The sequence below is a fragment of the Carcharodon carcharias genome, chromosome 12, assembly GCF_017639515.1.
Source record: "Carcharodon carcharias isolate sCarCar2 chromosome 12, sCarCar2.pri, whole genome shotgun sequence".
Lineage (NCBI taxonomy): Eukaryota > Metazoa > Chordata > Chondrichthyes > Lamniformes > Lamnidae > Carcharodon > Carcharodon carcharias.
Genome location: NC_054478.1, coordinates 143,614,474 through 143,628,924, shown reverse-complemented (window position 1 = coordinate 143,628,924; position 14,451 = coordinate 143,614,474). Strand labels below are relative to the sequence as shown.

At 48.1% G+C, this 14,451-nt stretch overlaps 1 protein-coding gene across 1 annotated transcript in view; it reads left to right on the top strand.

Moving 5' to 3' along the window:
• ube2f (ubiquitin-conjugating enzyme E2F (putative)) overlaps nucleotides 1–10,268 on the top strand; it is a 179,205-nt gene extending 168,937 nt beyond the window's left edge. Inside the window, exons 8-10 of the mRNA XM_041200601.1 lie at nucleotides 7,374–7,406; nucleotides 8,254–8,316; nucleotides 9,954–10,268. Coding sequence (XP_041056535.1) covers nucleotides 7,374–7,406; nucleotides 8,254–8,316; nucleotides 9,954–10,004 — 147 coding nt within the window. The 3' untranslated portion in view covers nucleotides 10,005–10,268. The remainder of the gene's footprint in view (nucleotides 1–7,373; nucleotides 7,407–8,253; nucleotides 8,317–9,953) is intronic.
• The last annotated feature ends 4,183 nt before the right edge of the window (nucleotides 10,269–14,451 follow it).

Below are 14,451 nucleotides of genomic sequence, written 5' to 3'. Positions count from 1 at the left end.
TCACCAATGCTATGTCATCATGTCCTTCTGTAATAACTAGTGCTTCTAGTTCCCTCATTGTAGTTGTAATTCTCTATCTGCACATCTACATATAAATACTGCAACCACTACCTTTTCATGCTCCTTGGTACTATTTTCCATTCCATATTTGGTTATTCTTTCATTTACTATCCTGCTCCTTAACTAGCTCCACCCACCACCCCCCCGACTGTCTCCCCTGAAATATTCCTCTCCATATTGGATGGCTTCGTACAGCCCAAAGACTTATATGCCGCCCAGCCATGACTCTGCCAAAGTCTCAGGGTCAGGGTCACCTCATTTACCTGGGATAAAGTGAGCTCAAGTGCCACTTGGGCAACATCTCTGTAGATCCCACTTGCTAATAACATCTGCAATCTATGGCTAACCTACCCTTGGCAGAGAATGGTGTGCCAACTCCCTGCAAACGTTTGTCCAGGTACACACTGTAAAGGTGGCACTCGATGACTGTATAATCATGCACACAGTTTATAAGTGTACTTAGTGAGGTGTGAGAGATTGGTTATTGTGTATGGAATACAGATTGTAATGAATTTATACATTGCAATGTGTATATTTTTTCAGTATTCTTCCTAAACCACTTGGACTTGGTCTCCGATCCCACATAGGGCAATGGGTTAGAGGAAATAAGTCTTTAAATGGTTTAGGAAAAATACTTCTTTTAAAAAGTACACATTGTTAAAGCATAATTATTAATTATAATCTAAACCAGCATAACCAGCTTGGGAAGGAATTAATGATTTCTTAATTTATATTTGCTCTTGGCTGTATTTGCGATGTTTCTAAAAACAATGCAGAGAATTATGTGCTGGGGCTGAATCATGTTCCAGAGCCATGACGTGTGTTATTCTAGTACAAGCCTTGTTGGTTTCCTACAAGTCTCTGTAGATCTGATGTCATCCAAAACTCTGCTGCCTGTGTCATAAATCTCAGTAAGTCCTGTTCACCCATCACACCTGTGCTCCCTGACTTACATTGGCTCCCAGATAAGCAGTGCCTCGATTTTAAAATCCTCAACCTTGTTTTCAAATCCCACCATGGTCTCATCCCTCCCCTCCCCTCCCTATCTCTCTAACCTCCTCCAGTCCTATAACCCTCCGAGGTCCCTGTGCTCCTCCAGTTCTGGCCTCTTGAGCATCTCCAATTTTAATTGCTCCACCATTGGGGACTGTGCCATCAGCTGTCAAGGCACCAAGCTCTGAAATTCCCTCACTAAACCTCACTGCCTCTCTACCTCTCTCTCCCCCTTTAAGATGCTCCTTAAGACCTGTCTTTTTTGACTAAGCTTTTGGTTATCTGCCATAATATCTCCTGTGGTTCAGTGTCAAATTTTGTTTGATAACGCTGTTGTGAAGCACCTAGGCATTTTTACTACTTGAGTACAGGAACAAACTGTCTTACTGCAGCTGTACAGGCCCTTGGTGAGACCACACCTGGAGTATTGTGTATATTGTGGAGTATACTTGCCATAGAGGGAGTGTAGCAAAGGTGCACCAGACTGATTCCTGGCATGGCAGGACTGTTGTATGAGGAGAGATTGGGCCTGTATTCACTGGAGTTTAGAAGAATGAGAGGGAATCTCATTAAAACATATAAAATTCTGACGGGGATGGACAGACTGGGTGCAGGGATGATGTTTCTCTGGCTGGGAAGTCTAGAACAAGGGGTTACAATCTCAGGATATGGAGTAGGCCATTTAGGACTGAGATGAAGAGAAACTTCTTCACTCGGAGTGTGGTGAACATGTGGAATTCTCTACCACAAGAGGCTGTGGAGACCAAGTCACTGAATATATTTAAGAAAGAAATAGATTTCTGGACTCCAGAGGCATCAAGGGGTATGGGGAGAGAGCGGGAGTATGGCATTGAGATAGACCATCAACCATGATCATATTGAATGGCAGAGCAGGCTCAAAGGGCCAAATGACCTACTCCTGCTATTTTCTATGCTTAAGTGCAAGTGGTGTGCAGCCTATTAACCTTTCAATTGCTGAGGGAGGCAATAACTTGCTAGAAATGCACTAATGCTTTTGGTATATGCTCTCTTTGTTTGAAAGTCAATTTTAAATGCTGGTTTTTAAGTCAAAAGAGCTGCCAAGTTCTAGATGACCCAGGGATGAGAAATTCCATCCTAGACAATGAGCACTGCTTGCCCTGCAGCCCCAGATGCGTGAACTTGTCCATGCTTTGCTCTCTCTCCGCTCCCCACTCTAGTTTCCCCCCCTTTGTCTCTCACTCCACACTTGGCTCCCCCCTCCCTTTCTCTCTCACTCTCTCTCTCTCTCTCTCACTCTCTCTCACTCTCTCTCACTCTCTCTCACTCTCTCTCACTCTCTCTCACTCTCTCTCACTCTCTCTCACTCTCTCTCACTCTCTCACTCCCCCGCTCTCCCTCTCTCTCTCACTCTCCCTCTCTCTCTCACTCTCCCTCTCTCTCTCACTCCCCCGCTCTCCCTCTCTCTCTCACTCTTCCTCTCTCTCTCTCACTCCCCCGCTCTCCCTCTCTCTCTCACTCTTCCTCTCTCTCTCTCACTCCCCCGCTCTTCCTCTCTCTCTCTCACTTCCCCGCTCTCCCTCTCTCTCTCACTTCCCCGCTCTCCCTCTCTCTCTCACTTCCCCGCTCTCCCTCTCTCTCTCACTCCCCCTCTCCCTCTCTCTCTCTCACTTCCCTGCTCTCCCTCTCTCTCTCACTTCCCTGCTCTCCCTCTCTCTCTCTCACTTCCCCGCTCTCCCTCTCTCTCACTTCCCCGCTCTCCCTCTCTCTCACTTCCCCGCTCTCCCTCTCTCTCACTTCCCCGCTCTCCCTCTCTCTCACTTCCCCGCTCTCCCTCTCTCTCACTTCCCCGCTCTCCCTCTCTCTCACTTCCCCGCTCTCCCTCTCTCTCACTTCCCCGCTCTCCCTCTCTCTCACTTCCCCGCTCTCCCTCTCTCTCACTTCCCCGCTCTCCCTCTCTCTCACTTCCCCGCTCTCCCTCTCTCTCACTTCCCCGCTCTCCCTCTCTCTCACTTCCCCGCTCTCCCTCTCTCTCACTTCCCCGCTCTCCCTCTCTCTCACTTCCCCGCTCTCCCTCTCTCTCACTTCCCCGCTCTCCCTCTCTCTCACTTCCCCGCTCTCCCTCTCTCTCTCACTTCCCCGCTCTCCCCCTCTCTCTCAATTCCCCGCTCTCCCTCTCTCTCTCTCACTTCCCCGCTCTCCCTCCCTCTCTCTCACTCCCCCGCTCTCCCTCCCTCTCTCTCACTCCCCCGCTCTCCCTCCCTCTCTCTCACTCCCCCGCTCTCCCTCCCTCTCTCTCACTCCCCCGCTCTCCCTCCCTCTCTCTCACTCCCCCGCTCTCCCTCCCTCTCTCTCACTCCCCCGCTCTCCCTCCCTCTCTCTCACTCCCCCGCTCTCCCTCCCTCTCTCTCACTCCCCCGCTCTCCCTCCCTCTCTCTCACTCCCCCGCTCTCCCTCCCTCTCTCTCACTCCCCCGCTCTCCCTCCCTCTCTCTCACTCCCCCGCTCTCCCTCCCTCTCTCTCACTCCCCCGCTCTCCCTCCCTCTCTCTCACTCCCCCGCTCTCCCTCCCTCTCTCTCACTCCCCCGCTCTCCCTCCCTCTCTCTCACTCCCCCGCTCTCCCTCCCTCTCTCTCACTCCCCCGCTCTCCCTCCCTCTCTCTCACTCCCCCGCTCTCCCTCCCTCTCTCTCACTCCCCCGCTCTCCCTCCCTCTCTCTCACTCCCCCGCTCTCCCTCCCTCTCTCTCACTCCCCCGCTCTCCCTCCCTCTCTCTCACTCCCCCGCTCTCCCTCCCTCTCTCTCACTCCCCCGCTCTCCCTCCCTCTCTCTCACTCCCCCGCTCTCCCTCCCTCTCTCTCACTCCCCCGCTCTCCCTCCCTCTCTCTCACTCCCCCGCTCTCCCTCCCTCTCTCTCACTCCCCCGCTCTCCCTCCCTCTCTCTCACTCCCCCGCTCTCCCTCCCTCTCTCTCACTCCCCCGCTCTCCCTCCCTCTCTCTCACTCCCCCGCTCTCCCTCCCTCTCTCTCACTCCCCCCGCTCTCCCTCCCTCTCTCTCACTCCCCCGCTCTCCCTCCCTCTCTCTCACTCCCCCGCTCTCCCTCCCTCTCTCTCACTCCCCCCGCTCTCCCTCCCTCTCTCTCACTCCCCCGCTCTCCCTCCCTCTCTCTCACTCCCCCGCTCTCCCTCCCTCTCTCTCACTCCCCCGCTCTCCCTCCCTCTCTCTCCCTCGCCCGCTCTCCTCCCCCTCGCTCCCTCGCCCGCTCTCCTCCCTCTCGCTCCCTCGCCCGCTCTCCTCCCTCTCGCTCCCTCGCCCGCTCTCCTCCCTCTCGCTCCCTCGCCCGCTCTCCTCCCTCTCGCACCCTCGCCCGCTCTCCTCCCTCTCGCTCCCTCGCCCGCTCTCCTCCCTCTCTCTCACTCCCCCGCTCTCCCTCCCTCCCTCTCACTCCCCCGCTCTCCCTCCCTCCCTCTCTCTCTCTCTCTCTCTCTCTCTCTCTCTCTCTCTCCTCTCTCTCCTCTCTCTCTCTCTCTCTCTCTCTCTCACTCCCCCGCTCTCTCTCTCTCTCTCACTCTCACTCCCCCGCTCTCCCTCTCTCTCTCTCTCTCTCTCTCTCTCTCACTCCCCTTCTCTCCCTCTCCCTCTCCCTCTCCCTCTCCCTCTCCCTCTCCCTCTCCCTCTCTCTCTCTCTCTCTCTCTCTCTCTCTCTCACACTCCCCCGCTCTCCCTCTCTCTCTCTCTCTCTTTCACTCCCCCGCTCTCCCTCTCTCTCCCTCTCTCACTCCCCCGCTCTCCCTCTCTCACTCCCCCGCTCTCCCTCCCTCGCTCACTCTCTGTCTCTCGCTCTCTCACTCTGTCTCTCTCTCTCTCTCTCTCTCTCTCATTCCCCCGCTCTCTCTCTCTCTCTCATTCCCCCGCTCTCCCTCTCTCTCTCTCTCTCTCTCTCTCTCTCACTCCCCTGCTCTCCCTCTCCCTCTCCCTCTCCCTCTCCCTCTCCCTCTCCCTCTCCCTCTCCCTCTCTCTCTCTCTCTCTCTCTCTCTCTCTCACACTCCCCCGCTCTCCCTCTCTCTCTCTCTCTCTTTCACTCCCCCGCTCTCCCTCTCTCTCCCTCTCTCACTCCCCCGCTCTCCCTCTCTCACTCCCCCGCTCTCCCTCTCTCTCTCTCTCTCTCTCTCTCTCTCTCTCTCTCTCTCTCTCTCTCTCTCTCTCTCTCTCACTCCCCCGCTCTCCTTCTCTCTCTCTCTCTCACTCCCCCGCTCTCTCTCTCTCTCTCTCTCTCTCTCTCACTCCCCCGCTCTCTCTCTCTCTCTCTCTCTCTCTCACTCTGCCCCCGCTCTCCCTCTCTCTCTCTCTCTCTCTCTCTCTCTCTCCCGCTCTCTCCCTCTCCCTCTCCCTCTCCCTCTCCCTCTCCCTCTCCCTCTCTCTCCCTCTCCCTCTCCCTCTCCCTCTCCCTCTCTCTCTCTCTCTCTCTCACACTCCCCTGCTCTCCCTCTCTCTCTCTCTCTCTTTCACTCCCCCGCTCTCCCTCTCTCTCCCTCTCTCACTCCCCCGCTCTCCCTCTCTCACTCCCCCGCTCTCCCTCTCTCTCTCTCTCATTCTCGTTCTCTCTCTCTCTCTCTCTCTCTCTCTCTCTCTCTCTCTCTCTCTCTCTCTCTCTCTCTCTCTCTCTCTCTCTCACTCCCCCGCTCTCCTTCTCTCTCTCTCTCTCACTCCCCCGCTCTCTCTCTCTCTCTCTCTCTCTCTCTCTCACTCCCCCGCTCTCTCTCTCTCTCTCTCTCTCTCTCTCTCACTCCCCCGCTCTCCCTCTCTCTCTCTTTCTCTCACTCCCCCGCTCTCTCTCTCTCTCTCTCACTCTCACTCCCCCGCTCTCCCTCTCTCTCTCTCTCTCTCTCTCTCTCACTCCCCTGCTCTCCCTCTCCCTCTCCCTCTCTCTCTCTCTCTCTCTCTCTCTCTCTCTCTCACACTCCCCCGCTCTCCCTCTCTCTCTCTCTCTCTTTCACTCCCCCGCTCTCCCTCTCTCTCCCTCTCTCACTCCCCCGCTCTCCCTCTCTCACTCCCCCGCTCTCCCTCTCTCTCTCTCTCATTCTCGTTCTCTCTCGTTCCCCTGCTCTCTCTCTTATCCACCCCTTTCCTTGTCCCATACACTTGGCAGCTCTCACCCATGTACTGACCCCTCTCCCTCTTTCTATCCCCGCCCCAGTGATTAAGGCTGAATTTGTTTCAGTGATGACTTTGCATTTTGTGGAACAGGCTGCTTTGTAGCATGTGGTATGGAGTAGCGTAAGTGTTTATTCTTCCCCATAACCCCGAGTGCTTTCTAAAACGGGCGAAATGATGGCGTGAGTCATTGATACCTATCCTGTCATCAAGTCCTGAGCTAAACATGCCAAAATGTTCGAGGTTTGATGTCCAGTCTGTATTGAGTTAGATAATCATAGTGCCCTTGGGCAAGGGGGTGAAAAATGAGGCAGATTCAGAAACCCAATAACCTGTCTGTCAGATAATAAATCAAATGCTCGAATGAACCAATTTTGTACTTGGTTTTCTCTCTCTCCCCTTAGCCCTGAGAACCAGCTATCCGGCCATGGCTGCCACAAATGATATGCAGCAGAAAATGCAACTTAGGAGTATAAGCAGGAGTCAACTGTTGGCAGCAACAATAACTTGTTATTTATACAGCACATTTGATGTAGGATGTTTCCTTGAAGAATAATCAGACAAAACTGGAGACTGAGCCAAAACTGGAGAGAGATGGGTCAAAGAAGCGAGGGAGGTAGAGAAGTGGATGTGCTTTGGGAGGGACTTGCAGAACGGAAAGCCTGGCCGCTGAAGGCACGGCTGCCATTGGTGGGGTGAAATGAGGGAGGGGTGTACAAGAGGCCAGGGTTGGAGATGAGGGGAGGTTGAGGAAGTTGTAGAGAGATGGTGGGGGCTAGTTTGAAGATCTTTCCGATTTGATTCTGACTGCAATGATTATTGTAATTATTTTTCCAATAGCAATTAGTTTTCTTGTCCTGCATGCTCACAAGTTCTGCAGATGAAAAATTGTTAGTGTACAACTTGTAATAGTCACAACGTGTAATGGTCACTGTGGTGACAAGGTATTGACTGTATTAAGCACCGTGCTGACAGAGCGCAGAGATATACTGACAGTGAGGGACACATTTTCTCTGAGATACTTGCAGTGGTGGGCAGGTTTCTCTGAGATATAGAGGTAAAAGTATAAGGGGACAGCTAATGAAATGTTCAGAGCTGCAGAACTGTTTACCTGAGGAGCTAGCTTTCTCCAACTTGATGCACAGTTAAATTACAATGTATTTCACCTCCTCTGTTTTTCCTCGTAGGATGTGGTCTGGGGATTGAATTCATTATTTACTGTAAGTATCTAAGCTGACCAAAATTAGGTACACTTAAAGTTTTAAACAAGGATTTGCTCTGCTTTGGGTCATTTGTGTGGTGTCTGTGTAAGTGGAGCAGAGCAGTAAGTGATTCCTTCTGTTTCATGTATCATTAACCTATTCAGCGGCAATTAGTATGAAACAGTTCGTAACTGAGTGAACAGTACCAACTGCTAAACCACCCCCACTAAAACCAATTCAAAGATGTAATTCACGCAGATCTCCCTATGTGACATAACAGACACCCATGTGTGAGTTACAGCTTGTAATCTAATCAGAGGATTCCGGGGGATTGGCAGTTGTTAATGCGTGGAATAATAGATGCCTGGAAGTGAGTTACAGTCTGAAATCGAATCAAGGGTTGGCTGGGATAGATTGCTAAGATGTGGTTCCACAGGTACCCCTGGTACATCACACCAATGGTAATTCTGGATGTGTCAACCCAGTGAATGAGTGTGGACTGGCTACCGGACAGTGGCAACATCACATCTGAGCCTGATCCCATCTTAACCCACCATGTATGCTTTCCATCATCCCTGGGCAAGTAGCCCTCAATAACCGATGGTGTTGGATCTAGGTCTAGCCCCTGTTAGCTCTCCAGCTGAGAGCAGCTGACTCAGCACGGGGTGTGTGGGGGGGTGGGGGGTGGGGGGGGGTCTGGGGCAGCATTGAATGAAGCCCCCCTGCTCTACGTCGTTCAACATCGCACCACTAACTCACAAGAACGCCCTGCTGTCGGAACACAGCTCCCCCTGTTTAGTCTAGGATTTATGAATGGCCTTAAAGAGCTGCTAGCTTTGAACATTCCTCTCTCCCTCTGTCACAGGATCTCTTGAATTTCGATGATCCCCTGAATATTGAAGCTGCGGAGCAACATCTGCGTGACAAGGTGGGTCAGTTCGCATGCTAACGGGACACGTTCTGCACATGACACCAAGGCCTGCAAATTGTCAATCTCTTCTGCAAGGGCATGAAGAGATGTAGTGTCATGGTGGGGAAGGGAGCCGGGTGTATTGTTATGGATGTCTTGTAATGGTGGGAGGTTACTATGTGTAGTGTTACTTGGAGCATAAAATCATATAATGATATAGCACAGAAGGCCACCATTAACCCATCCTGCCTGTGCTGTCTCTTTGGTAAAGTTAAACAATTAATCACACTTCCTGGCTCTTTCCTCATAACTGTTATGTTTTTTTCTTCAAGTATTTATTCAATTTGCTTTGGGATGTTACTATTAAAGAGATCCTTCTATAAGGTAGTGCATTTCTGTTCACAACAACTCACAGTGCTTTTCATATCACTTCTGGTTTTATTTTGCCAGTCACCTTACATCTGTGACCTCTGGCTACTGATCCTTCTGCCACCAAAAGCAGCTTCTTATTTACTCTCTCTAGACCATTCATGATTTTGAATACCTCTCTCAAGTCTCCTAGCCTTCTCTGCTCTAAGGAGAACAACCCCAGCTTCTCCAGTCTCTGTACATAACTGAAGTTCCTCATCCCTGGTACCAATCTGGTAAATCTCTTCTGCAATCCCTCCAAGGCCTTGATGTCCTTCCCAAAGTGTGGTGCACAGAGTTGGACGCGATCCCCCAGCAGAGGCCTAGCCAGCCTTTCTGTAGGCCTACCAGAATTTCCTTGCATTTGTACTGTATGCCCCTATTTGTAAAGCCAAGGGTCCCGCATGTTCTTTTAACAGCCTCATCAACCTGTTCTGCCATCTTCAAAGAGTTGTGTACATTAATCACTGGATCTCTATATCCAATGCCCTCTTTCAAATTCTAATATTTAGTCTCTATTGCCTTTCCTTGTTCTTCTTGCCAATATGTATCATTTCATGCTTTACTGCATTAAATACTGCATTAATTTTCATCTGCTCTCTCTGCCCATTTCACTAGTCTGTCTATGTCCTCCTGAACTCTCCTCCTCAATGTTTATTACATTTCCAAGTTTTGGATCATCTGCAAGCTTTGAAATTGTATCTAAATCCAGGTCATTAATGCACATTAAAAAACAGTAGTGGTCCTAATATCAATCCCTGGGGAATATCACTGTATACTTCCCTCTAGTCTGAAACACAACCATTCACTATTACTGTCTTCTGTCCCTTAGCCAATTTTGTATCCATGCTATCACTGTCCCTTTAATCCCTTGTGCTTTAATTTTGCTAACAAGCCTAACATGTGGCACTTTGTCAAATGCCTTTGAAAGTCCATACTCACAATATCAACTGCAATGCCCTCGTCAAACCTCTCCATTACTTTATCAAGAAACTGGATCAAGTTAGTCAAACACACCCTTTAACAAATCCATATTGACTTTCATTTATTAGCAAATAGTTTGTTAAATACCAATTCATTTTTCCAGGATTATTGCCTCAAAGTTTCTCCACCACTGACGTTAGGCTGATGACCCTGTCGTTGCTCAGTTTATCCCCCTTCCATTTTACAATGGGCCTGACTTACTTAAGAACGAGCACCTGATGTCCTGGATGTCTGACTGACTGTTTTCTGTATTGTTCCTGCAGGAGGACTTTCGGAGTAAAGTGCAGGATTATATTAAGCATTTTGCGAGATGATCACATGAGCTGCCTTATGGGACACCTTACTTCAAGCTGTAGAAGCCGAGTCTTCAGTCTTCTGATGTCGACCATCCATTAAACACTGGATTGAGGCAGTCCAGTAACAGTGTTGTTATGAAGAAGAGGCTGTTGGTGCTACTTTGAATTCAGCGTCAGTACAGTACAGCAAGTGATGGGCAACTTTGGGCTAAGATTCAAGAATAATTACTCTTATTGTGACAAAATAGTCGAGTTTTCTTCAATTATAAGGATTGTACAGAGCATCTGGAGTCTGTCTCTTTACTGGTTGAATCACAAAGGACAGTTTTTCTAGTGTAATCTGATGTGGTTTGGAAACCACAATATTTTGCAACAAAATGTCTTATGACAGAAGTGTTTGATTGAAGCATTAACAGCATGTGGCTTGCAAATATTAAACGACTGTGTGTAGAAAAACCCAGTGAGCAAACACTTGAGCCAGAGTCTCTATCCTCGGGTGGGGCACTGCCTTAAATAAATTGGACACATTACCTGGCCCCACAGCTCCTACTTGGTCAATTAATGGATAAAGTAAGTCTGTTGGTGCAGATGTGTGAATCAAATCTGTTTGAGAATTGTAATCCCCCCAGCTGAAACTAAGATTTATATGCGTGTAATATATATGGCATACCTATAAGTACATATGTTACTAAATGTGAAAAATATGTTGTGTACTTGTATGCATTCATATATATTGCTGTGTGTTTTATATAATGTACTTGTGTATATGCATATATTACCATGTGTAGTGTATACAGTACTCCTGTAAGTGTGTATCTCTCTCTCCCAATCACTGGCTGAAGTGTTGAGCAGTGGAGGTTCTTCTCTAACAGCTGGTGACTGTCTACTCCACCGTTCAAGTGACTTCTCACATCTACCGAAAAATGCCCACTGAATCCTTCCCCACAGGGTAATGAGCACCCCCACCCCACCTACAGACAGCAATGATCACCCCCCCCCCCGCCCAAATATTCAGCCAGCACCCTCTGTCACCGATTGTATCGCTACTGATGTTAAGCCTGCTCCCTCACACTGTCAATCAGTAGCCCCTCCCCCACCACGCTACTGACCATATTTCTCCTTCAGTTACCATGCCCTAAGAGGGTATTGGCAACCATGGACTTTCATTGGATTGGTCCATGAACATGCTTGGGCCTTCTGCGTTATTGCTGACCAGGAAACTCTCCTGCTCTTACCACCTGCCATAGGCGTGTTGCAAACCCTTGCAGGTTGATAATCAACCTGATTGGCCAGGTTATGAACACATCTTCTGTGGCCATCAAGCCCTGAAGTGGGTCTTGAACCTGGAGCATCTGGCTCAGAGCTAGGGAACACTACAGCTGTGCCACAGGACCTTCTAACAGTACTCTCTATTGTTGTTAATCCAGCTCCCTCATACTGTCACTCAATGATCACTCTCCCCCAATGTCCTGTGTCACTGACTGTATCTCTATTGATAATCCAGCTCCCCCTCACTTTTAGGCTGCTGTTTGCAGGCGTATTACCACAGGTTTGAAAAATAAGGATGATGTTAGATATGGAAACATGATCAAAATCAGGATCAAAGAGCCATAATTTCAAATAGGATGACAGAGGTGGGCTCAATGGACTGAGTGGCTTACTCTTGTCCATATCCCTGGTAAGTGCCCTCTAAGTCATGTAACCTACTGTGTAAACTTTTTGATTGTAAATGAAGACTCCTAATCTGTATCCAGCTTCAGAAACAGCCAGCCTGAATCCTCTAAGCTCATTTATAGGGAGAGAGAGATCTGTTACTGGATGCTGGTGGTGTTCCAGATACTTTACAGGCTAATGGGAAAGATGGTCCCAAATGACCAAGCAGCAAGATACCACTGATGTGTGTAAATGAGATTTAAATGTGCCAACTAGAAGACAGTTAAGCTAAGAGGCATCATAACCACCTACGATCATCCCAAACTCTATCCCTCTGACAGATGTAGCTTTCCAAGTTGATGTCTGCTTGCAGTTGTTTATGCCTGATTAATACAACTTTTTCCTGTCCCTTTCATCTAACCGTCATAAAAAGGACACACAAACCCTGCATCCCTCTAAAGTTAGAAGGTGAATGGCTAAAAGATGCTGTGTTGTTTATACACCTATTTGGACCTCAAGGGCTTGCTACAAAATAGTTATATCAAAGGACTAATCACACCGATAGCGAGATCAGCTACATTTGAAAAGTCAGAAATCAATAGCTATCCCACCAGGCCTACCATTTGCTAACAGCTCTCTCCCCCCTCCCCCCACCAACAACTCTAAGCATTATTTCATGTGTCATCCTCTATCTCAATCTGTTATCATGCAATTTTCTACTCATTTGTTTTGCATAGTGATGATTGTGATTGTGAGAATTTGCTGATACATTATCATTGTGCAGTGAAGCTTCACAAGGGTGAAGGGTGAGCAAGGCTTAAAGACCATATCTCCCCCAAGTACTCCCGTATGTTCAGAAAGTCATTCCCTGGTGCTGCAGCTTTGCTGAATTTTAACTGGCTGAAACTGCTTTCCGCTTAAATCAACCTAATAACTGGACAAATAATCAAAGGTATAATAAACAATATGCAGCAAAAGAAGCTTCAATATGTATTAAATAGCAACTGACAGTTGAAACAGCCCCAATATTCACTGTAAAATAACATCTCCAATATACACTGGCCATCTCCAATTTCGAACAAGCAGCAGCATGGGCTAAAGCAACTCCAGTGTACACTGTAAAACCATGCTGATGTACACAAATTACTCCAATGTATACTAAAATTACAATATGCACTCAACATTTCCAATGTACACTAAAACCTCTTATGTGAACTATTGAACTCCAATGTGCACTAAAACAACCACCAACATGGCTTGAAATAACTCCAATTTATGCTGTAAATATCACCAATGTACACTGTAAAGGAAATAACATGGATTACAAAATCTCCAGTCTACACTGTAAAGTATCTCAGATTATGCACTAAACTATCTCCAGTGAACGCTGTAAACATCTCCAATGCATGCTAATACAGCAACATGGGCTAAAACACTTCCAATGATGCGCCATGTCTAATTACTAGTCCATGACATGTGATATGAATTTTAATTTGCTAAATGTGATGCTGCATGTTCAGTTGCTAGTGCATGAGACAGGGATCCTGTCAAAGTGGTTATATTACTGGACCAGCAATCCAGAGAGCATGAGTTCAAACCCCACCATGGCAGTTTGGAATATTTTTTTTTTTAAACAAACTTAAATAAATCTGGAATAAAAGGTTGGTATCAGCAAAGTAATCATGAAGCTGTCAGTTTGTTGCAAAAAAAACCCAATTGTTTCACTTTAACCAACTTGTCCTTTAGGCAAATAAACCTTACCTGGCCTGGCCTATATGTAACTCCAGTCCCACATCCAAGCGGATGACTCTTAACTTCCCTCTGAAATGACCTAGTGAGCAACTCCAATCTATCGAGCCGTTACACAATTATCATTAACAATAAAATTTGCCAGACCACTCAGCTGTGACCTTGGGTTTGAAGCAGGACACAATGAAGGGACAGCCCAGCCCACAGAGTTTTCCTCACTGACGTTTGGGGACTGGTGCCAAAGCTGTGAGAGTGGGTCTGTCGGACGGGGTCAGGAAACAGCCTGACGAGGTCCTACTGTAAAAGGCCGGGAGTTCTTCGTTATAAGCTTCTCCTCAAAATAATATGGTTCACAGTATTGGGGGTGATGTCCACAGTGGTATTAAGCTTGTAATAAATACTACTGAGAATAAGTGCACTGAAGAACAGCATTTATGGCAAAACCTTGAGTGTTGACCCACGTTAACAGTTTGAACTTGAAAAATTTCAAGGTTAAGCATACCTGATTAAATCCTGAGATATATTGTAGACCACCCCCCCCCCCCCCCCCCCCCCCCAACCCTTCAATCAGCACTCACTTTTTTTTATTAATTCTTCAATCCTGGTATTTCAGCATTACCTAATCATCCGTTCATGCTCCTTATCAGTTTTACACATCCTGATAGGTCTATCAATCAAATCTTTAGGCTGAAAACAGTTACAGGAATATTCAAGTTAACAGCAGCTTCCTAACTGTCTGCAATCATCCTAAACCCTGTCACTCTGACAGATGGAGCTGTCCAAGGTTGTCTTTGCCTGCAGCTATTTATGCCTGATCAGTCTTTCTCTTCCTGCCACTTTCATCTATCATAAGAATGTCTCAGAAATCCCTGTGAAGTTGAAAGATGAATGACCTAAAAGATGCCATGGGGTCGACGCACCCATTCGGGCCCTAAATGCTGAAAGGCTTGTTACAAATTGGTTGCAGGACTTGTTTATATCAGAGGGATAACCACATTGCTAATAAGATCAGCTACAAGTGAAAAATTAGAAAGCAAATGGTAGTGCCATCTGGTTAACCATT